Source organism: Branchiostoma lanceolatum, chromosome 9 (genome assembly GCF_035083965.1).
Source record: "Branchiostoma lanceolatum isolate klBraLanc5 chromosome 9, klBraLanc5.hap2, whole genome shotgun sequence".
Lineage (NCBI taxonomy): Eukaryota > Metazoa > Chordata > Leptocardii > Amphioxiformes > Branchiostomatidae > Branchiostoma > Branchiostoma lanceolatum.
Window position 1 is genome coordinate 8683547 of NC_089730.1, and position 23461 is coordinate 8707007.

The following is a 23461-nucleotide window of genomic DNA, read 5'->3' on the forward strand; positions in this document are numbered from 1 at the left end:
TGATTTTGGAACAGTCAATTTATGCATCGGGAGGGAGATTGGCAAAGTATGATGCTCTCGCAAATGGTCTACATGCAGTTGATATTTCGATTGATATTTGCCCAGAGGTTATTTTGGGACAACCCACTTCTTGGAGGAGTGACCAAGCTCAAGCTAAGCATGCTCAGGGGCAAATTCTAGGGGCCTTTCTAGTCTTCTTCCAAATCTTCCAAATCTTCCAGATACTGCACAATAAACCGGATATTCCGGATATTCCGGATATTCCGGATAATCCGGATATTCCGGATATTCCGGATATTCCGGATATTCCGGATATTCCGGATAATCCGGATATTCCGGATATTCCGGATAATCCGGATATTCCGGATATTCCGGATATTCCGGATATTCCGGATAATCCGGATATTCCGGATAATCCGGATATTCCGGATATTCCGGATATTCCGGATAATCCAGATATTCCGGATATTCCGGAGAATTCGGATATTCCGGATATTCCGGATATTCCGGATATTCCGGATATTCCGGATATTCCGGATAATCCGGATATTCCGGATATTCCGGATAATCCGGATATTCCGGATATTCCGGATATTCCGGATAATCCGGATAAACCGGATATTCCGGATAATCCGGATATTCCGGATATTCCGGATAATCCGGATATTCCGGATATTCCGGATATTCCGGATATTCCGGAAATTCCGGATATTCCAAATCTTCCAAATCTAATTTTGGCATTTTTGGCAACCTGGATAAAAACGTTTTTTTTCTTTTTTTTTTAAACAGCCCTTAAAACATTTTTATGGAGTTTCTAGGCAGAATTTACATTTTGGGCTCCTGTGACAAGCATTCGGTACAAGGGTACCTTGAACATACTCATTTTTGGTGTAATTCTCCTCCTGCCAAATCTTCAAATCGATTCAACTCCGCCATTTTTTAATCAACCGACCTGAAATTTGGCAAGGAGGTAAAGAAGGCAAATGCCCTCAGGTGATTTTAACATTGCTTTGAAACAGGCCTTAAAATCATTTCTATGGAGGTTTTTTGGGGCATTTTTAGGCAATTCTTATATTTTTGGCTCCTGTGCCCTGGTATTACAAGCAAATGACCTGTAATTCGCTACAAGGGTGCCTTGAACATGTCCAGAGCATAGTCTAGAGAGAATTGTTTTGCACGGGTGATTTTGGAACAGTCAATTTATGCATCGGGAGGGAGATTGGCAAAGTATGATGCTCTCGCAAATGGTCTACATGCAGTTGATATTTCGATTGATATTTGCCCAGGGGTTATTTTGGGACAACCCACTTCTTGGAGGAGTGACCAAGCTCAAGCTAAGCATGCTCAGGGGCAAATTCTAGGGGCCTTTCTAGTCGTCTTCCAAATCTTCCAGATACTGCACAATAAACCGGATATTCCGGATATTCCGGATAATCCGGATATTCCGGATATTCCGGATAATCCGGATATTCCGGATATTCCGGATATTCCGAATCTTCCGGATAATCCGGATATTCCGGATATTCCGGATAATCCGGATATTCCGGATATTCCGGATATTCCGGATATTCCGGATAATCCGGATATTCCGGATATTCCGGATATTCCGGATATTCCGGATAATCCGGATATTCCGGATAATCCGCATATTCCGGATATTCCGGATATTCCGGATAATCCGGATATTCCGGATATTCCGGATATTCCGGATATTCCGGATATTCCGGATATTCCGGATAATCCGGATATTCCGGATATTCCGGATAATCCGGATAATCCGGATATTCCGGATATTCCGGATAATCCGGATAATCCGGATATTCCGGATAATCCGGATATTCCGGATATTCCGGATAATCCGGATATTCCGGATATTCCGGATATTCCGGAAATTCCGGATATTCCAAATCTTCCAAATCTAATTTTGGCATTTTTGGCAACCTGGATAAAAACGTTTTTTTTCTTTTTTTTTTAAACAGCCCTTAAAACATTTTTATGGAGTTTTTAGGCAAAATTTACATTTTGGGCTCCTGTGACAAGCATTCGGTACAAGGGTACCTTGAACATACCCATTTTTGGTGTAATTCTCCTCCTGCCAAATCTTCAAATCGATTCAACTCCGCCATTTTTTAATCAACCGACCTGAAATTTGGCAAGGAGGTAAAGAAGGCAAATGCCCTCAGGTGATTTTAAAATTGCTTTGAAACAGGCCTTAAAATCATTTTTATGGAGGTTTTTTGGGGCATTTTTAGGCAATTCTTATATTTTTGGCTCCTGTGCCCTGGTATTACAAGCAAATGACCTGAAATTCGCTACAAGGGTGCCTTGAACATGTCCCTACAAGACTACAATCACATTTCTGGTGTACATCACTTCAAAATGTTTCGTTTTGGGTACTTTTGGACCCATTTTCAGACCAAAAACGGGTCAAAAGTGCTGTCCCCGTTCCAAATTGTTCTATCTTAGAATCCATGTTCTATCTAAGGTTCCGGGCGTTCCATTTGCTGCTGGCCAAAGAACCTGAGGTCACCTGGTTTCCTGAGGTCATGAGGTTTTCAGGTTACCTGAGGTCATGTTGCGGGTAAACACGCGAGCCATTGCAGCTCATGGTGTCTCGCAGAAGTCTAGAGAGAATTGTTTTGCACGGGTGATTTTGGAACAGTCAATTTATGCATCGGGAGGGAGATTGGCAAAGTATGATGCTCTCGCAAATGGTCTACATGCAGTTGATATTTCGATTGATATTTGCCCAGGGGTTATTTTGGGACAACCCACTTCTTGGAGGAGTGACCAAGCTCAAGCTAAGCATGCTCAGGGGCAAATTCTAGGGGCCTTTCTAGTCTTCTTCCAAATCTTCCAAATCTTCCAGATACTGCACAATAAACCGGATATTCCGGATATTCCGGATATTCCGGATAATCCGGATATTCCGGATATTCCGGATAATCCGGATATTCCGGATATTCCGGATATTCCGGATAATCCGGATAATCCGGATATTCCGGATATTCCGGATATTCCGGATAATCCGGATATTCCGGATATTCCGGATATTCCGGATAATCCGGATATTCCGGATATTCCGGATATTCCGGATATTCCGGATATTCCGGATAATCCGGATAATCCGGATATTCCGGATATTCCGGATATTCCGGATAATCCGGATATTCCGGATATTCCGGATATTCCGGATATTCCGGATAATCTGGATAATCCGGATATTCCGGATATTCCGGATAATCCGGATATTCCGGATATTCCGGATATTCCGGATAATCCGGATAATCCGGATATTCCGGATATTCCGGATATTCCGGAATTTTTGCCAGAATTTTTGAATTTCTGCCATTGGAATGCCAGATTTGGAATATCCGGAATTTCCGGATAATTCCGGATATCCCGGATATTCCGGATATTCCGGGTAATCCGGATAATCCGGATATTCCGGATATTCCGGATATTCCGGATATTCCGGATAATCCGGATATTCCGGATATTCCGGATAATCTGGATAATATCCGGATAATCCGGATATTCCGGATATTCCGGATAATCCGGATATTCCGGATAATCCGGATATTCCGGATATTCCGGATAATCCGGATATTCCGGATATTCCGGATATTCCGGATATTCCGGATATTCCGGATAATCCGGATAATCCGGATTATCCGGATATTCCGGATATTCCGGATAATCCGGATATTCCGGATATTCCGGATAATCCGGATAATCCGGATATTCCGGATAATATCCGGATAATCCGGATATTCCGGATATTCCGGATAATCCGGATATTCCGGATAATCCGGATATTCCGGATATTCCGGATAATCCGGATATTCCGGATATTCCGGATATTCCGGATAATCCGGATATTCCGGATAATCCGGATATTCCGGATATTCCGGATATTCCGGATAATCCGGATATTCCGGAAATTCCGGATATTCCAAATCTGGCATTCCAATGGCAGAAATTCAAAAATTCTGGCAAAAATTCCAATTTTGGCATTCTTGGCAACCTGGATAAAAACCTTTTTTTTTCATTTTTTTTGAAACAGCCCTTTAAACATTTTTATGGAGTTTTTAGGCAAAATTTACATTTTGGGCTCCTGTGACAAGCCTTCGGTACAAGGGTACCTTGAACATACCCATTTTTGGTGTAAATCACTTCAAAATGGGGACTTTGGGGCCTATTTTCAGACCAAAAACTGGCCAAAAGTGTTCTACGATCTATCTAAGGTTCAAGGTTCCATTTGCTGTTGGCCAAATAACCTGTTTTCTATTCAGGTTACCTGAGGTCATGTTACAGGAAAACCTTTGCAGTAAGAAGTTGCTAAACTATGCGGAAGGCGTGTCTCGTAGAGAGGATTTTTTTGCACAGGTGATTCTGGAACAGTCAATTTATGCATGGAGAGGGAGATGGGCAAAGTATGTTGCTCTCGCAAATGTTGCCTTTCTACATGTAGTTAATATTTCGATTTGCCCAGGTGTTATTTTGGGACAGCCCACTTCTTGATTGGGGAGGAGTATGGGCGAAACATGCTGTATTTGCTCAGGGGCAAATGACGGCCTTTCTAGTTTAATAAGCCTTTTATTTCGGAAGCAGAAAATTTTTTTTGGGGGGGGGGACTTCCAGTAATGTTTATGATAGGACAAGTCTTCCATAAAACAAGGACTACCCATAGACAGCAAAACTTCAGGGCCACTGTTAATGGTACTGAGATGGCTAAGTACTGAGTACGGTGTACATTGCACATTAAATTTTGGAACATCTCTGTACCCATACCTGAGAGCCTTGTTTACATCCATATGTGAAGAACCAGCAAATGGTAAAAACCCAGTCTGTTGTAGATCCAGCCATACCTGGAACATAGAGGAAGCGTATAATTTATACAGGTACAATGCAAGCAGGAAAGGATCTTCCGCCCCAAATATCTGCTTAGAGTAGGGGTGGATACCGGTTCGGCTCGATCAGGTTCGAGTTCAGGTTCAGGTCCAAAGGTTTAGGTTCAGGTCCGGACCTGAACCTAAACCTGATCCTGTCTAGATGATATCTTACTCTTAATAATCTTACATTTTATCAACCCAATTTCAATGTTAACCTTATTTTTGATGCCTTCTTTGTCAATACAGAGAGGAGACACAGAGCACTAACAGGCAGATAGAAGATACAAGACACTTTCATTTTCAACAAACGTCTTTGCTCAGAGATCTCAAAAAGTCAACTAAACAAAAAATCACTCCAGACTATCTTTTAGACCTATGAGCACTGTGCTCCTATTATTAAACTCAAAAAAGTTAGGAGCACCAGCAAAAATCTAGGAGCACCACTACAAAAAGTTGGAAGAACAAGCAAAAGTCTTGGCCATACCAAATAATACTCCTATTAACAGCCGGGAATAAAATATTTGAATAGATCATAAAAGATAAAAGCCTACATTGATGCTGCAGAACAATTGGCAATTCAAGTTATTCAATACCTTCCTGCATACTAAATGATACTAGTATGAGGGATTTTTAGAAAAATTGGGCATAGGTTCCCCGGCTGGCCCCAATCCGGGGGCCACAAGTTGAAAAATACACAATGGCATTTTTACTTGGAACAAGGCAAGTAATGATTCACATAACCTTGAATGATAAATAGATAGATAACTCTAAAATGTATCTATTGGTTTCATGACCAAAACAAATAAAGTCACATTCCATAATTTGAAACTTTTCTGCTGCCATCAAGTTCAACATTTTTACAGGCATTTTTTTCACCCCCACCCTCTGTCTACAAATAATCCAAAATACTTTAATATCCTTGAAATTCTTGCTCAATAGGATCAAAAATTATCTGTTTGTTCGGTTCCTTTGAAACGCACAGTTCAAACTTCGCGCGTCAGGACCGCGGCGCCGCCATCCAATGACAGGCCGACCGCGTGGAGAAAGCTTTGTAATTCGCGGCTGTAGATTCTAGACCGCAGCAGAATGACAAGTAGCACCATAATGACGGGCAGATCATGAGTTTTGAAATGATATCGGTGACAAAGGGAAAATTTAATATTTTTGGGGATAAAACTCCACTTGAATTGATTCATCGATTTTTGATCGTAAAAATTATCACTTGAACAGGTGAAAAATGACCGCAGGAAACAGGCCTTGCATTCTGCTGCGGTCCACAATCATCATGGCGGCGGTCCTGAACGCAGAGCGCACGGCTAGCGCTTTACTTTCATCGGCAAATTTCTGGCGTTTGAAACATTTTACAAATCAAACAAATACATCACAAAAGAGAGAAACTTATATCCTTTATTTCTATGGGTAACTTTGCCACTAGGAACGGATGGTTTTTGTACCGCGGGTGTGGGAACATGATAGAAAATTCACCTACGGTAGCGTTGGAATACCTAAACATTTTCAGCTTACCGCTAAGTTCTGCAGCCATTATCCTGGCGCAGATCGTAATTTTTGATTGTCGCACCGTGCGACCGTGATTTTAGATCTAGTCGCATTGTCAAAAAAACTGGTCCCATGTGCGACTCACACAGTCGCACTCACGAGCGCTGCCGGGCGGGCGGCGGCACTCTCAGACTCGGAAAAAAATATTTGTTGCATTACATGTTACTTTGTTTTGACTTCCGGGTCCAAAAAAACGGTTCACGACATTCGGTTTTTTTTAACCGGTTACCGCATGTTTTTCCGGTCCAAACCGGTCCAGTCGAACCGATATCCACCCCTAGCTTAGAGATTATACCTTATGTTAATTTCATACTAGTCGTCTGGCCCCTTCTTGTCATATTCTGTCCAGCAACTATCTATCAGACTACCATCAACTAGAAGCCAGCAGAATTAGTGAAAAATGAGATTATAAAAGATACAAGGTTAACGCCACCTTGATCATAACAGAAGCAATAAATAATGGGTATTGTGGTGTTGTACAACATTATGCAATCTGATGTAACTTCCTTTTTTTCTCCTATATCCAACTTCAGCATTACTATGCTTCAAGGAACTTTTCAAAAAAATGTATCAACACTTGAGTGTCCTACCTTGTCAGGCTTATACTGTGCCAGTGTAGCCAGGCACTGAACACAGGAGGCAACAACGTCAATGGGAGGATTTGGAGCAGCACCAAGTCTGAAAAAAACAAAAATAAACAAATTGCATAAAAGCTCCATCTATTGGCTGTTGCCAAAGATAAATCTACATCTGAAATGGTCTTGTAAACAAATGTAAACACAGTCCTTGTTGGTCAAAAAGAACAACTTGAACGTGGAAAAAATGCGGAAATTTATAGAATTTGTGAAGATAAGCATGCAAGGAGTAATCTTTTTCTACTACAAATGTATATAAAAACAGTCCTAACTAGAGGTAGTAAGATTTGAAAACATCATTCAAAGGGTAAGTAAAGAATGATGATGATCTTCATTTCCTCACCTCTGTATGATGGGGTACAGTTTTGCTGTGACTGGTTGTAAGGTCTCTGTCAGTGTTCTATCAAACGACAGCATTTTGTTCAGTATTTCTGCCACCTCAGTCACTCGTACAGCCAGCTGTTTGGAAGCAGCATCTGGAGATGGGAAAGACATCTTACATGTAAGAACTTGTGGTGGAGCAGAGAATGGGAATTACGTCTTACAGCCATGTTATGCTTTTTGCTTTCTTTACAGCTCTTGTTGAGTCCTGCTAATTCTCTGGTCTCAAGTCATGATGACTACCCATGTGTCTCTGTCCCTCATTGCCTGGTATATGTTGTCAAACTCAAGGCCTGTGTCCTTAACTTAAGTGTGTCAAGTGCGATTTTTTTCTACTGCTGACAGGATCATCCTGTCAGTAGTGCAAATTTTTCTACTGCTGACAGGATCATCCTTTAAACAGTATCAGGCATGTGCGAAACAAAGAAGGAAAAACTTAAAACCCTGAGTAGGAGGACAGTAAAACACAGGAACTATAATGAGTTGTCTTGCAAATACATGTATAGTAGGTCTAAGAGGTATACATTTTTATTATTAAAAGCAAATGGAATAATATATAAAGGTGGTTATTAGTAATAGCTGTCTTGCCAAAGGGGAACAATATAAACTGTCACTGAAATAACAAAAGGAGAATCTTCTCTCAGCATAAGTGAAAAGTGAAAAAGTGCTAAAAGTGAAAGTAAAAGAAGAACTTACATTGCATAACTGAAAGTTTGTCATCATAGATCTATGGCCAACTATGAATAAATAGGTTTCAAAGAAACTTGAATGTATGACATTTAGTTGTGAACTTAGATCCTGATTTGCGTAATATTCATCACATTATATAAATGATAACCTAAGGTTCAACATACAGTAAAACCTGCCTAGGCGACCACCTCTTCAATGCGACCACCTGGCCATGGCGACCGCTTTTTCTTGGTCCCGAAAATTTTCACCAAAGGCACAAGCATTAAGCGGCCTACCCAAGGCGACCACCAGTCCAACGCGACCGCGACCGCCACGAATTGGGACCGCACAGAGCACAATCCCTGCCCATGGCGACCATTTTCCAGCATGTGGTGACATTGGATTTTGCGGAAATGTTTTTAAGACCCTGACGGACAAAAACATATGAACTATAAACATTGTAAATACAAAAGTTTGTGAATACTTTAATATCGATGTTGTTGTGCCCATCGCAATCTTATAGTTTACCGCAAGCTCGGTTCGGTTTGAACTCAATTTTCAAAACGATCACGGAGTGCATGGCGTCAAAAAGTCAGATTTCACAGAAATTACTATCCATTTCTTGTATTTTCAACAAAAATGTGTCTCTGTCTTACTAAATTCCGCCAGAAAATGACTTCGCGGAGGGCAAAACGTTGGTCGAAACATATTGTTCCTTGGTCTGCGACGCCATTTTGGTTTCAGCGCGGCATAATGCTGACTAAAACACAACGCTTCTGTGTATGAACATATAGAATACTTTCGTTATTGAATAATTGATGAAAATTAATATTTTTATTTTCGTTTTATTTCTATGCAGATGACTCTCACAAACCTTTATTGGGCGCTGCTTGCTTGTAATCGCCGACGTTGTGCGTTCTGCTGCACTGTTACCTTTCCATATGGTCAGGAGCTAGCTAGGCGGCGGTATCACAACTTTCCGTTTTCATCCTTCAGTTGTCAGATCGAAAACTTTTTGCCCCTTTTATCCAGCGGTCGGCGCCCAAAAGAAGGCTGGGATCATCAGGTGTTTTCCAGGGATTTGTCTTTAATAGGCTTTAAAACCTAGATTTTATGTACTCAAACGTAACGTGTGAATACGGGAGGCGCTGCGAGATCATAGAGGCAGACATTTTTTTTTGTCAAAAGTATGACGAAAATTTGTACACAATGTAGTATACAAATATTACAACGATAACAGAAAAGGTAATTTCTGTAGGATCTTTCTGTCAATGAGAATTGAACCTGGTGGGGGTCATGCTGTCTAAAATCATGTAATTTTCCATCCATTTACGTAGTACACTGTACATGTATATTTTGAACACCTCGACCTGGAAACATGTTATGAGTGGAATCCTCTTCATGGCGACCACCTGTCCATCACGACCGTTTTCCTTGGTCCCCCGGGTGGTGACGCCTTGGGCAGGTTTGACTGTATGTATGTAACAATTGTGCAACATATCCATCAAAAGGATCTTGATTAATAGGTGCAAACAAACAAACACAGACCTCCCTGGAATGCGACCCTACTTCCTGGAGTTAAGAAAACAAATACATGTAGACCTATAAGTCTTCAAAGTTTCCAAAAAAATTCAGTTGCACTTAGAATACAAAACTATCAAATGCATTCACAAGTCTAAGACCTCCTGATGAAACAGATCTGATTCAACATAATGATGGAATGCAGCATATCATACTAGACTCAGTCTAGACATTAGCTATTTTACACAGGCCAGGTATCCCATCATGATTACATCCAGCTGTTACCAAAACGAGTGCGGTGTGCAAAGTCTCACTGAGCCATTTTGGATTTTAGCACAGAGAGGTAAGCACAATCGCTCAACTTTCCTAGCAAGTTCTCTAGTTTCTACATCACTCACTATAACTTTTTTAAAAATGGATTGCAGTGTACATCTGACTTGGTACCAACTACAGATGTTTGTAAAAAAAAAAAAAACCTTGTACATTTATCATGATGATAGATAACCCAAATAAAACATAGTCTACTCTGCAGTGAAAAACATTTTAAGGTCTATACGGCAAGTGTTAATACTGTTATAACTTACAGTAACCATATATTCAAAGCCCTAAATACCTATTAAGTAACTAAATCATTTTCCCATGTCCAATTTTTCACCACAATGCTATATTTGTGACTGTTCAGTTAGGTTAGACAGAGAAGAACTGTAACTATGCTAAACTGAAAAACTGTTGAATGGCTTCATAGTAATTTACTACAGACAAAGCCACTTAATTGCACCTCGGATAAACGCACCTTCCATTTAATTGCACCAAATCCCAATATCCAAAACTGGTTCCCATTCACTGCATTGTTAGTGACTCCGCATATCTGCACCGCGCAAGGTCTGACCAATGCCGGATAACTGCACCAATTTTTTTCAAAAATCCGCGACAATTTAACTGAAAAGGTGTGCTAAAATCGGCAAATGCGGTACAAATGAGCCGATACCTGCCGGTGTAAAGGCGTAATACCGCCAATATGTTTAAAACTGTTTTGAGTAACAAAAGAAGGCGGTCTCCACCGACAGTTACGTTGATAGGTATCGTATGGGAGGTCCCGGATGGGTCACCCGTAATCAGTAACCAAGTTTTAGTTTCAATTCCTAGTTTCATGGCGGTACATGATTTACGTAAATCGACAACTGCACTCTACGTAATGTAACACAGAAACTGTTATCCCATGAGTGGCATGATGATGACGAATTGTTTCAGAATGCCTCCCTGAAACATAACGTGTGTTGTAATGCAGTAGATCGCATGGAAAAATGAAAGAATGCAAAATCACAACAGGTTCGTAGTCATTTGTTTATTTTCAGCAAAGGGTCAATAAATATTTAGTTAATAATTGAATAATTTACAAAATGTAGTCTGTTTTCTTTGTGAACAATGTGATAGTGTGCGCCAAAATATATTACTCAAGCAACTGGATAAGATTTTGAAACAGTCAGACGTTTCAGACAGTATCCACTGTCTTTCGTCAGTGACTAACGATAGGACTGAGAACACCAGATTTTATACCAAAACTCTGAATAGATATGTTAATGAGGTAAAGACAATTTAGGATGTCTTGAAGTAGTCTTCAAAAAGAAGATTAATTCAAGACAAATGTGATAGTGTTTCTGACTAACAATACACCCCCTCGCCCATGGTGGTGTGGTCCAGCTGGGCATTTCGCATAATTGCACCAGCCGGATAACTGCACCAAAAACGCTGACAAATGGGTGGTGCAGTTAAGCGGATTCTACAGTAGTAGTTCTTCATTTCCTGAGTGAAAATTTCCTGAATGGCAGGTGTGGGGATTTTTTTCGAGTTGGGAAAAATAGGAGCCCCAAGTAGGAAGAAGAATCAACTATTGATCAAATTTGTGTGTCCTTGGTGACATGAAAAGATATATGTTTGCACTAACTTGTACATTTTGCTTCTTTTTATCTACTTTAAATTTATTCTACATTGATTTTTAAACATTCAGGGTATTATAACTATAAGCCTCACTAGCAACTTTTGTATTTACCATATTTAGTACATACAGATTTCTCCAAAATGCCAGTTCACTGTGGCTCCCAGTCAGAACAGGACCTTCTGTCCATTCAGCAGGTAATGTTATGACAACACTCATGATCAGATAGATACTTTCATTCATGTTTTCTACCTCTACACGTAGTTATAAACTTTACTATCATGAATAAATTGTCATTGTCTTATCATAATGATTTATTCAAATTACTTGCTCTATACAAATAATGCACCTTACCAGCAACCTAGCATGTTGTCATTAATTGATTAGATTTAAACAAATTCAAATTGCGATCCAATATCTGGAAGACCGGCTTGGTGATGATAACAATCAAAAACGAAAAACACATTTTTTCCACATGTAGAAAAAAATTGACAATAAAGTCTAGAGTAATTATTTATAGCAGTTTGAACCTCACTTTCCATGTCATTCATTGCTCAGCATTCAGTAAATTTAGACATTTTCAACACAGGGTGAAGAATCTACAACACCGTCTGTGCTTGACCAGATCAAACTCATGCAAGGAAACATGAGTCAGATGCTGCAGAAAGCTGAGCAGGAAGAGGAGGGATGGAAGAACCAAATTGCCTCTCTTGAGGCTCAAATCAACAGTCTCCTGCAAGAAAAGGGCATGCTAGAAGCTAAAGTGGAGGGTCTGTATGATGCATTGTATACAGAGCAACAAAACACCCAAAGCCTTGAGCAAGAAAATGGCACACTGGAGCATTCACTGAATGATATGCAGGAAAATGTCATCAGCCTTCAAAAAGAGAATAGCACGCTAGTAGCCAAAGTGCAGAATATGGATACCACAGTGCAGGTTTTGGAGCAAACTCTCTATGAAACGCAAGAGAACACAAACAGTCTGAAGGAAGAAAATGGCACACTAGTAGCCAAAGTGCAGAATATGGACACCACAGTGCAGGTTTTGGAGCAAACTCTCTATGAAACGCAAGAGAACATAAACAGTCTTAAGGAAGAAAATGGCACACTAGTAGCCAAAGTCGAGAGTACGGACACTGAAGTACAGAACTTGCAGCAAACTTTGTATGAGAGGCAAGAGACCATCAACAGCCTCCAACAAGACAACTGCACACTAGAAGAACAAGTACGAGAACTAGAGGAAACCAAATGGATGCATATCCAGCAGATTAATTACTTTAAGATCTCCAAGGAGGATCTACAAAATACTCTGTACTCATCCTCTTATCAAATGAGATGCAGGTAAAGAAACATGCTAATTTTAAAAGCAATTTGGTATTTGGGTATTTTAGGGTCATTTGATTTTTTACCTCCAAACATACTTTTAAGTTAACAAATAAATCTCCTTTCAGGCTTGCTGCTAATGTATTACACCAAACTTAATACCAAAAGCAAGCAATGGTGATTCAGTCAGTCACAACTCAAGTTTGTGTGACTTGAGTCATGTGTACGTAAATAAAGAATAAAAAAACAACTCGGCCATTTCATACTCTTTTAACCTCACACAATCAATGTTTTAAAACCTGAAAGGGGATCCTCACTCAAGTCAAGATAGAAAGTTAGTGTCGACTAAGCCAGAAGCATGTGTACATGGTAAATCATGACAATTTATAGCCAGAGACAATTGCTGGCTTCATTTTCAAACAGTTAAGTTGTCATGCTGACACATACAGTGGTGATATTATAAGAATTGTTACACCTTTGAATGGCAGGATTCAACTTACATTGTAAGTCAATAGTAAGTTTATGATTATGCAAGTGCTATGTAACACCACATGCATCTTGTCTATTTCATTTTCCATGGATGAAAGATTCCAGCCTGAGACAAACGGCCGTGCCCTGATCATCAACAACACCCGATTCACAACATCAGAGATGAGTGAGAGAACGACTGCAGAAGGAGACCCTCGTAAGTCTGCAAAGTCATGTTCAAATACATGTATATGCTATCTACCAACATGCATATGCCATTTGCACCCAATCTTAAAGATTTGCAGTTAAAAGTAAATTGTATTGAAATTTTGCAGATCAAAAAAAAGGTCAGCATTTTAAATACAAAGGTGGTACAATAAGAAACGCCTTTTATATCATAGCAGGTTCATTTTTGTATGAAATGAGTTGAAATTTTGCAGATGTAACGAAACATCTCTTCTTGAGACTGAAGTTTGCAATGTGTGACAACAGGTCAGTTCTATCACTATTAAAACTTACAGTGTATAATAAGATGATGAAAATTTCCTATTTTAGAAAAGCTGGCAGAAGCCTTCTTGAGCCAAGAAGTCAACATTGATGTGAAGACCCACCAGAACCTTGATTTGTCCACGATGCTATACGTGCTACAAGATGAGGCCAACAGAGACCATAGTGGCGAAGACTTCTTCTCTTGCTGCATCATGACCCATGGGACACAGGGCAAAGTGTTTGCTGCTGATGGTTTTAGTGCTGAACTTCTTGATATTCTTTCCCTCTTCAACGGGAGTCGATGCCCCTCTCTTATGGGTAAACCCAAGCTGTTCTTTATCCAAGCTTGTCAGGGGGATAAAGATCAGACTGTGGAAATAGCTGGTGCTCATTCTGATGCCAATGACTCACCCTCACCTATTCTGGCATACCTCTCAACAGAGGCTGATTTCTTTCTCGCTCTCGCAACAGTGCCTGGGTATGTGGCATACAGAAGGGAGGGTGGGGCTGACTTTGTGAATGTTCTGGCAAACGTGTTAAAAGAGGATGGAAAATCCCAAGACCTGATGAGTATGATGGCTACAGTAAGTAGGGAGTTAAATGAAAGGTACATGTACAGTCCTTTCTGCTCCACAACACTCAGGCACAAAATGTTCTTCAATTGGATCCTGCTATAAGTCCTAGCTAAAGTATCTCAACTACATGACTTGTATGCTGTGGAGAACTGAAACATCAAATTGAATGTTTACTGCAGATCAGGGTAGAAATACGGTCATTGCAGATCTTATGTCCATGACTCAATGTACACAAAGCAGAGCTTAAAAGAGGCATATAATTAAGTATTTTCCAGATTTTATGACGCATCGCTTTCGTGCAAGATCATGTACAATCCCGCTAGACTGACTGCTTTTGGGGGAGCACTTTTTAACTGCAGAACTGGAAATGGGTCTATCAGTCCTCTCTCAGTGATGTTGGACTCATGTGTGATAAAAAGCAATTGACAGTGGGGAACAAATTGGTCTGATTTCCATACATCCCATGTGGCCACCAACATAATTTCATTGTTTACCTCAAATTGAAGAATGTGCAACCGAGCAATGAGGAGTTTGAGTGGAAAATTTCGAAATTTGAGTCAGATGTCAGCATCCATTTACCTTTAAAATTAACCAGACTGAGAATGACTATGAACACAAGTGCTACTTGGGGTTCTTATGACTTGCATGAAATTCATGCTGTAAGTATGTGGTACTATTGTGGTACTTTCGACCTTGTGGAAAAATGGCCATGTGGGCCGAACAGTGTTTCCGCCAGAGGGGCGTCTTCCCGTCAAATGACGGCCTTTTGTCGCTTTGGACGGCCTGAACTCAGACATAGGCCGTCCTCTTTAAAAAAAGACAAACTAAATGCCGAGAAATCGGGGAAAAAAAATGAGAGGTCGGCATAATTTCTTTGTTTTTCTTTGTTACTGCGGGCGTGGGGACGCTCTATATCGTTGGACATTCACACTCTTTTGTTTGTTGCTATTGTTAAGCTTGCGAAGAATCGATGTCGGTGCCTTTGGCATACGGTGATCTCATTAAAAACCCGTTTTTCAAGACTCAATCGAAGAAAGTCATCGAAGAAAACAAGGAAAAACGTAAACAAAACAAGAATTTCGCCCATGCATTTCAGCCTCTACGTCGTGATTTGCCGCGATTCGCCATAATTTCTGACCGTATTCGACACAATATATATTCCTTTGAATGTTTTTCCGTGAAAATTCTCCATATGTACCGTAGAAAATTCACATAAGTCGCTCGCTCGAGTCTCTCGAGTCGCAACCTGCTCCGTCCCGGGCCGTCCGCCATGTTTTTAAGCTCATTGATATGCAAGGTTCTAAGCGCTGATTGGTCCGCGTCATAAAACCTGTGCTCTGATTGGTTGATGGCAAGATGTCACGTGACCACATGGCGGGAAAACCCCTTTTACACTTCAGGCGTTTCTGGTCAATATAGATCGCATTTTGTGACGATTGAAGCAGTATTATAGCGACCTTCGTAACAAATTGATTTTGAAAAATTAACAACCCTTCCAAACCTTTGTCTGATAGTGGAAGCACGGTGGGCTGAAAGTGAACTTAGTATGGCCAGAGGGGGACTTAATGCCGGATTAAGTCTACCCCTTTTGCCCTATCTGAGCACTTTTAGCGTGAAATTTGGTGGACCATGGTCTAGAGTGAGTCCTTCACACCAATTCGAAAAGTGAGTCAATCTTCAGTCATCAGTGAGTCCAGGGTCATTAATCACCATAGCTGGAAGCAGACCCAGCACACAGATATAGGAAACTGCCTACCTCAGGGGTTCATCATGGGTATAAATCAATTAGACATGCATGATAGCTGACTTCTCCCCCAAGGCCCAAGTCTAGAGTGTGTCAACGTTCAGTCATCAGTGAGTCCACTGGTCACTTATCACCATAGCTGGAAGCAGACCCAGCACACACTACACAGATAAAGACTTCTCTCCCAAGGCCCAAGTCTAGAGTGTGTCAACCTTCAGTCATCAGTGAGTCCAGGTCACTTATCACCATAGCTGGAAGCTGACCCAGCTCCCAAGCCCAGAGTCTGGCCAGGGAGGTCCCTTGTGGGTAGCTGGAGTTGTGTCTGCATTAGTTAATATTCACAAGGACTGAGTCAGAGACTTGCAATGATAGTACTATGCCACTGTCAAGTATCCATTATAGTTTGTCTTTAGGGGGACATAGATGTTGCACTTGACCTGATGAGGACAGCAGATAGACCATGGTGATTAATAGACAGCCTGATTATCGATTAAGAAAGCAGCCCTCCCAGAGGTCATCCCACTGACAGGGAGAGATTGTGTAACTTGGAAACTAAAACTTGTTAGTTAGGTACAGTACATGTACGACAATGTAATAAGTGGTAAGAAATTCACCGCTGTAAAAAACAACAACTGGTGTTTGTGAGTTTTGGAAGAATACAATGCACTGAACCATCAATCATGGTGTAAACAGCCTATGTGGCTGGAGCTGGTGATCTCAATTACACGGTAAATCTGGCATAACTAATGCAGACACAACTCCAGCTACCCACAAGGGAACTCCCTGGCCAGACTCTGGGCTTGGGAGCTGGGTGACAGCTCTGATGGGTCTCAAGTGAGTCCAAGGGTGGAGCAGTTCAGTCATGGTCATTAAGCTCTCCTCCCAGAGTGAGTCCATCTTAAGCTCACAGGACTCACTTTAGGAATACGGAGGGCCATGGTCCACAATCAGTCTAAGGTTCGCTAGGGAAAGTCTTTTCTGATCACAACATTCAGTTACTTTTCCTGGTCAATTAATTTTCGCGGTACGGTCAATTAATTTTCGCGGTACGGCCCTCCCCAAGTGGACGGCCTCTCAGTCGCGGTCTGGCGGAAACACTGGGGCCGAACGAGAATTTCGAAGGAAAATAAAGGCCTTTACTATAAACTTCTATTACATGTACCTTAACTAACAATGTACAAAATGAACATTACTAACAATGTACAAAATGAACCCTATAAATTTATACCAGATCTATGGTGTGATTCTTAATACATTTAAGCACTGATTTCAGCAGCCTGTGCATTCAGGTTACTAATATCATTTTATATCTTTTATATCACAACTTAATGAATATTGCACATGTAAAAGTACATAATGTATAACCTTAATTTTGTGCTCATGAAGTAATCACATAAGTATATGGTAAAGTAAAAATGGGACTAAAAATCTATACAGGCTGGTACGAGAACTACACCTACAATGTGCAAGGCTACATTACATTCTATTTTTTTGAATGAGTGTCAACACATTCAGTGCAAATATGTAAAATCCTACATGTATTATATGCTTCTGGATTCTGTAATGGTTATACTGTATCAAGGAAACTCTACTAGACATCTATAATGTCTGTTTGTTTTTAGTAAGTGAGTAAGAATAGCTGTATCTATCATACAGTATTGCAGAGTACATTGATATCATTCAATGTTATCACGATATCTGTCATCACCTATTAGTGCAGATTGCAACATGTGTTCTCTGGGTTTTGTTAAAGTTGTTTTTAAAGACTCCTATTTTGTTACTTAGTTACTGCTATGTATACCATCACATATTTTTCATCATTAACAAAATAAAAGGTAAAAAAGAACTTGAGTGTGCCTAATGTCCCAACGTATTTTGAACTATAACAAAGTTGCCAGAATAGCTGGCAGGTTACAGTGTCGCCAAAGATGTCAGGAAAGGATGGCCAATTTCTACACATATTCAGACCACAAATAGAACAACATAACTTGAAGTGATTGTGAAGTTAGCAAGGGTCAACAATTGCTATCAGATGGTGGCTAGTGTCAGAAAAAAGCATTGCAATGAAATGACAAACATCAGAAAAGACTTCAGGGGTTTTTCTAGAAAAATTGAATAAGAGGGAGCACACACAGGCGAGGGAGCGAATTCTATGTATTTATGGAAGACTCCATTGCTGACTGAAGGCTGTATGCTGGGAATTAAGCTGAAATCTGAATTTGACAAGGGGGGGCTGGGCTGAAACAATAGGGCGCAGCGCCCCTCTTTTCTGATTTAGATGAACCCCTGGACTTATGACACCCCAAAAACACACTGTTGATTAAAAAAAGCTCACCTCCCACAAAAAACATATCAGAGAAAACATGGAACCATGATGCAAACAGTCAAAGCTTTGGTGATAATAACTCAGTAAAACTTACCGAATCCCCCAGCTGAGTACTGAAGAAAGTTGTCCAGCTCACACGAACACAACGTCCAGCCATTAAAGGTGTACTCCCATCTTACAACAGGGGGTCCTGACAAGGCAACATCAATGTATACTGTAAATGCCTTCAAGTTTGCATGGTTTTAATTTCACGGTAGGGAGAAAATGGAGTGATTGCTGTGGTTTTAAGTTCACATTTTGAGACAATAGTAGACAAGGGGATAGGAGGGGAAAAAAGTTGGCGATGGTCTTGAGTTTGCAGCGAAGAGCTTCCGCGAAAACCGCGAACATAAAAACAGCACAAACATTTCTTCATTTACAGTATCTGTCACAGGTACTCAATCTACTACACATGAAAACAGGGATGCCTTTCAGTCATAGTTCCGACTTCGGTTCTCAGCCAGAAAGTGAAAACTTTAAAATCCCACTGTTTACATTCCAACAGAAAGCCATTCCTTTACTTTCCCCTACTTAAACTTTTGATGAAATTACCTTGTGCATTGATGATCTCCCCTTGCGTACCAGCTGGGATGACAAGACCTGCACCTGCACAATGTGCAAAATGAGACAACACTGCAAATACAGTACATGTCTTGCATGACTATGAATAATATACAGTATACTTTAATAGCTGTCTGTATATGCAGTTGGGTCACACGGATATACTTTTAGGGACAACATGTATCAGAAGCACTATGGTGCCTGTAAAAACTAACAAGAGGTTTCCCAGACCAAATATCTTACTCACCCATTCACACACACAAAGCTAAGAAGGCAAAAACATATGTGTACAGTAACATAATTTTGATATACGGACAAAGTATAAAAAGTCCTTCTTGCCAATGTTAAAGAATAGATAAGATACAGCGTCCTTTTGACTTACTTGTCCTGTAGAGAGCTTTATGCCTCAGCAGTGTCCAGACTGTACCACTGGCAGACCCTTGGATGTCACTATGTTTATTCTCCTCTAACAGCTCAGTGTAGCCCGGCAGGCAGCTCATGAACTCATACACCTGGGCAGAAGATGCAGAAATATTTCTATTACATTTCCTAACACATGACAGCACAAAATTTGCTTAGCCAAAATGTGTCACAAATGCTTCTCACAATGAACTGATTATGATGGTAGCTGTATGACCATGACTTTAACGATATCTGTTGAAGGCAGACCATCTACACCTAATGAATCTTTTTCTGATCCTCAGTATCAAGTGAAGTCTTATCAAGATATTGAATAAAATAGCCTCAACACTGTATAACCACAGAATTTCTAAGCCGTACCCTGAATACCTTATCAATGTACTCGTACTGACAAAAGAGTGTTGATGATATTTCAGCATAAAGAAGAAACATGGACATGATACAATTCTAAGGTTAATTTCAAGGACTAGAAGTCTGTCTGTCTCACAACTATTATATTGCTTCCCTGTACATATTGTTCTCAAGTTTTCCCCTTCACTCACCCTGTCGGTGGTCTCCCTATCTACTGCCAGTGCTGTCAGTAGTCTCAGCAGTGGGGAGAACTCCAGGGGAAACCTGTTACAGGCAGACTGTAGTAATACACCCAGCCCTGAGGTCTGGTCCTGTACAAAACAAACAATCAAGAAACAAGTATTGAGGTGTCAGTAGGAGACAAGATCATCCGTTTTTGAGAAGCTATTAGTTGCCGCTTTATCGAATTACAATAAAGGGTTATCCTTTTTGTAACATTTGTTATTAAATCACAACATGACAGACACCAAATGTTACTGTAAATCTTAAAATGTTCTCAGTGGTTTCCCAGTGACCTCTTAGACTTACCGCAAAATCATAACACCACAAATAGTATGTTTTGTAATTCTACTGCACTTTAGAACTGTTTCAACTGTAAGCACCTTTTTCCCTCCTATAAAACCTTCTGCTAAAGTAAATGCATTTACAGTATCACATGCAGTACAATCTCTCCTGTAAACTGTACGCTTCTATTCAGTATCCAAGCAACATGACAGACTTACGGATTCCCAGAAGAGTCTACAGAGCTGTTTCTGCTCCAGGACAGGGGTTACCACGGAGATGAGGTCGTGGATCCCACCCAGCGTGTCCTCATGGAACATGGACAGCACGGTGGACAGCAGGCCTCGCACAATCAGCCTCACAACACCAGCTAACACCTGCAGGGGTGTCAATCAATCAGTCAGTCAGTCAATCAATCAATCAATGACCAATCACATTAATCAGTAATGTAATAGTCATAAAAATGTGAGGTTCATCATTAAATTGTGCTGGAAGGAAATGGCGGACACTCTGATTTAGGTACAGGTATGTATCCTACCAAGTTAGCTAAATTATCCATTGAAGGAGCTATATTGAAGAACACATTATCTAATCTTCATCCACCTTTATATACAAAAAAAAATTACAATGAATGTAATGATGCTGTGTATACATTCAATTCAAATCAATTTGTTCATTTTACCATCAAATCACAGTCAGGTAAATGACAAGAGCAACTGTAAGGGTTGAAAGGTCTCTCGAACTTACTGTTTGCCCAGAGAATGGTTCAGTGTTCAGCAGACCAGACAGATATTGGAAGACACCAATGTTCAGGGCTGCTGAACCAAGTTTCCTGGTTGTAGGACTGGTGTCATCTGGTAGGGCCACAAACCGAAGTGCCGCCCACCCCAGCAGAACTGGCGCATGGTGAGGATTGTCCCCCCAGCCAGTAATGAGACGGTCCAAGGCCTGGAAGAGTGCGGAATTATTAGAAAGACATAAGCAAACAAAATTCAACGATGTTCTGGCAGGAAGTGAAACACATTTGTATTCAAAATATACAGATATCATGCACATTCTTTTCCTATTAAAAGACTAAAAGGTTTATGCTCTTTTTACATAGATGATGTACAGAAAATCTTAGAAAATCAAATTTGAATCAAACAAGAGAGCGATCCCTGACATAGAAGCTATGACTCACTACATCTTAATTTTTCTGTTGATGATACCTTAAATGTGTCCTGGTCCTGAGGAATGGGGTGGTTAGGTACTGCAGAGGCAGGCGTCTCCTGTAGATACTCCAGGTCAAGTCCTTCTATCAGGATTAATGAACTCAGGAATCTACAAAAAAACAGGTAAAAATGAGTGAGTCACACAGACATCAAGCAGCAAATAAGTTGATTATCATTTTTGTATGGTATTTTTTATATTTTATGCTCACACTTCTATCCTATGTGGAACAGAGAATTAAAATCCTATGCTGCTGTATGTAGGTAATACCTATATAAAATTAACAGCTAGTGAGGAATTTTCACTTACCCTAATCTTGTAACAAACACCTCTGCTCCTGGGCTGAAATGGTGCTTGTTGGTCTGTCTGCAGCCAAAACCTTGGGTCTACAAGGGCATTATTAACAACTTTATCAATCAGCAATTACTTGCTATTGGCTATTTATCAATTCTAGTGTGATTTACATGTATGATGCTATTGTTCAGTTGTGACATACAACTGTACATCAATCATTTTGAAACCATGTACATGTACATCATACTGCTTACATTATATCAACATTGTGAATACAATCTTGTTTTGTGACAAAACCATACAGACAAAAAAAGCAGAATATCACAATTTTTGTAAATACCTTAAAGAGCCTGGCAAACTCCAGCAGTCTGGTAGGATGCATCTCATATTCCTTGTAGTACAGGAACACTGTCTCCAGTAGTTCACACTACAAACATCATATTTGCAATGATTAACAATATGCAAGAGATAAAAAAGGTCTCCATGTTCATAATACAGAAAGGTAACACTAGCAGAACTCAAAACGTTTGGCATTCGTTTACAATTGACAGCATTTTACTGCTTATTCACTGATGTACAAACACTGGAAGAATTTGCATTTAAATCAAACAACCAACCTGTTCTCTTAGACATTGAAGTGCCCACTTGGCAACTTGCCTTTCATCCTGGGAAAGAGAAGTTATATTGAGAAATGGTGGTCATGTACAAAAGTATTTCTCGATTTTGATGGTATATTTATATATTTTGTCAACTTTGGTCCGTAGCCCATTCTACCCAAATTACTTTTAAAATATATCACTTATTTGGTCAAAAGGTCACATACATCTGAAAGACACTTGAACCTTACATCATAACATTCAGTTTACTTCCTGGCAAAAACGGTGAGACTTATCTTATGCTTAGGTCACATTTCCAATCCGGGGCCCGGTCGGGCCGCTTGCGGGAACGAAAATTATGATATAAAAGACAACACAAGACATAAAATCGTTAAAAAATTACTCCTAACTCCGAATTGTGTATTTTCTTGATCAATGATGTGCATTTTTTATTTTTTGTTTTCGCCGACACCCCGGCCGGGCCCCGGCTTGGGAATGTGACCTAAGCATTACTGATGAAAAATGGCTTGCATGGCTAAAAAAATTAAAATTATAGACACTCAAAGTTACTCTACAGTGTCTTATTTTCCAATGTAAAAATATTGTGGATTTATTTGAACCAAATGCCTAATATGTCTTCCAAAAACTAAAGGGCGGAATACAAAACTTAAAGAAAAGTCTAGGTAAGAAAAAAGAAACAATGTGAATACCATTGCATTTCCATGTGTCTCAGCTGAAGGTGCCTCCCTGGAAAACACCACTTTGTACTGTTCTATAACCTGTCATGGGAATAAAGGAAATTAAAAACCTGCAAAGATTAAGGAACAAAGAAATCTTTCCAAATTTGAAATAACAACTGTTACATAATCCTCAAGTTTATCATTAGCAACTGTGCCATACCTTGTTGATAAGTTGGTCCCCAAACATCTGAAGACAGTCATCATATTTCTCCTGCAAAAAGATTATAGGAC

At 40.2% G+C, this 23461-nt stretch overlaps 2 protein-coding genes across 2 annotated transcripts in view; one reads left to right on the forward strand and one right to left on the reverse strand.

Annotated features, from left to right (window-relative positions):
- The window catches only part of LOC136442103 (nucleoporin NUP188-like), a 39991-nt gene that overhangs the window by 11627 nt on the left and 4903 nt on the right, over positions 1-23461 (reverse strand). Inside the window, exons 7-21 of the mRNA XM_066438729.1 lie at positions 23391-23441; positions 23201-23269; positions 22512-22559; positions 22235-22321; positions 21910-21986; positions 21600-21711; positions 21139-21339; positions 20613-20768; positions 20082-20201; positions 19502-19631; positions 19111-19164; positions 18614-18709; positions 7431-7563; positions 7043-7130; positions 4795-4871 (exon numbers count right to left, since the gene is read on the reverse strand). Of these exons, the coding sequence (XP_066294826.1) occupies positions 4795-4871; positions 7043-7130; positions 7431-7563; positions 18614-18709; positions 19111-19164; positions 19502-19631; positions 20082-20201; positions 20613-20768; positions 21139-21339; positions 21600-21711; positions 21910-21986; positions 22235-22321; positions 22512-22559; positions 23201-23269; positions 23391-23441 (1499 nt within the window). The remainder of the gene's footprint in view (positions 1-4794; positions 4872-7042; positions 7131-7430; positions 7564-18613; positions 18710-19110; positions 19165-19501; positions 19632-20081; positions 20202-20612; positions 20769-21138; positions 21340-21599; positions 21712-21909; positions 21987-22234; positions 22322-22511; positions 22560-23200; positions 23270-23390; positions 23442-23461) is intronic.
- Positions 11661-15019, forward strand: LOC136442419 (caspase-8-like). Its single transcript, XM_066439263.1, has 4 exons — positions 11661-11791; positions 12184-12935; positions 13505-13602; positions 13941-15019. Exons 1-4 carry the CDS (start codon positions 11738-11740, stop codon positions 14549-14551), a joined length of 1515 nt encoding a protein of 504 aa, XP_066295360.1. The 5' UTR covers positions 11661-11737; the 3' UTR covers positions 14552-15019.

Coding starts and splice junctions, on each gene's coding strand:
- LOC136442419 (XM_066439263.1), top strand. CDS start 11,738: ATGCCAGTTCACTGTGGCTCCCAGTCAGAACAGGACCTTCTGTCCATT. Junction 11,792..12,183: donor ACCTTCTGTCCATTCAGCAG/GTAATGTTATGA, acceptor TTTTCAACACAG/GGTGAAGAATCTACAACACC. Junction 12,936..13,504: donor TCTTATCAAATGAGATGCAG/GTAAAGAAACAT, acceptor CATGGATGAAAG/ATTCCAGCCTGAGACAAACG.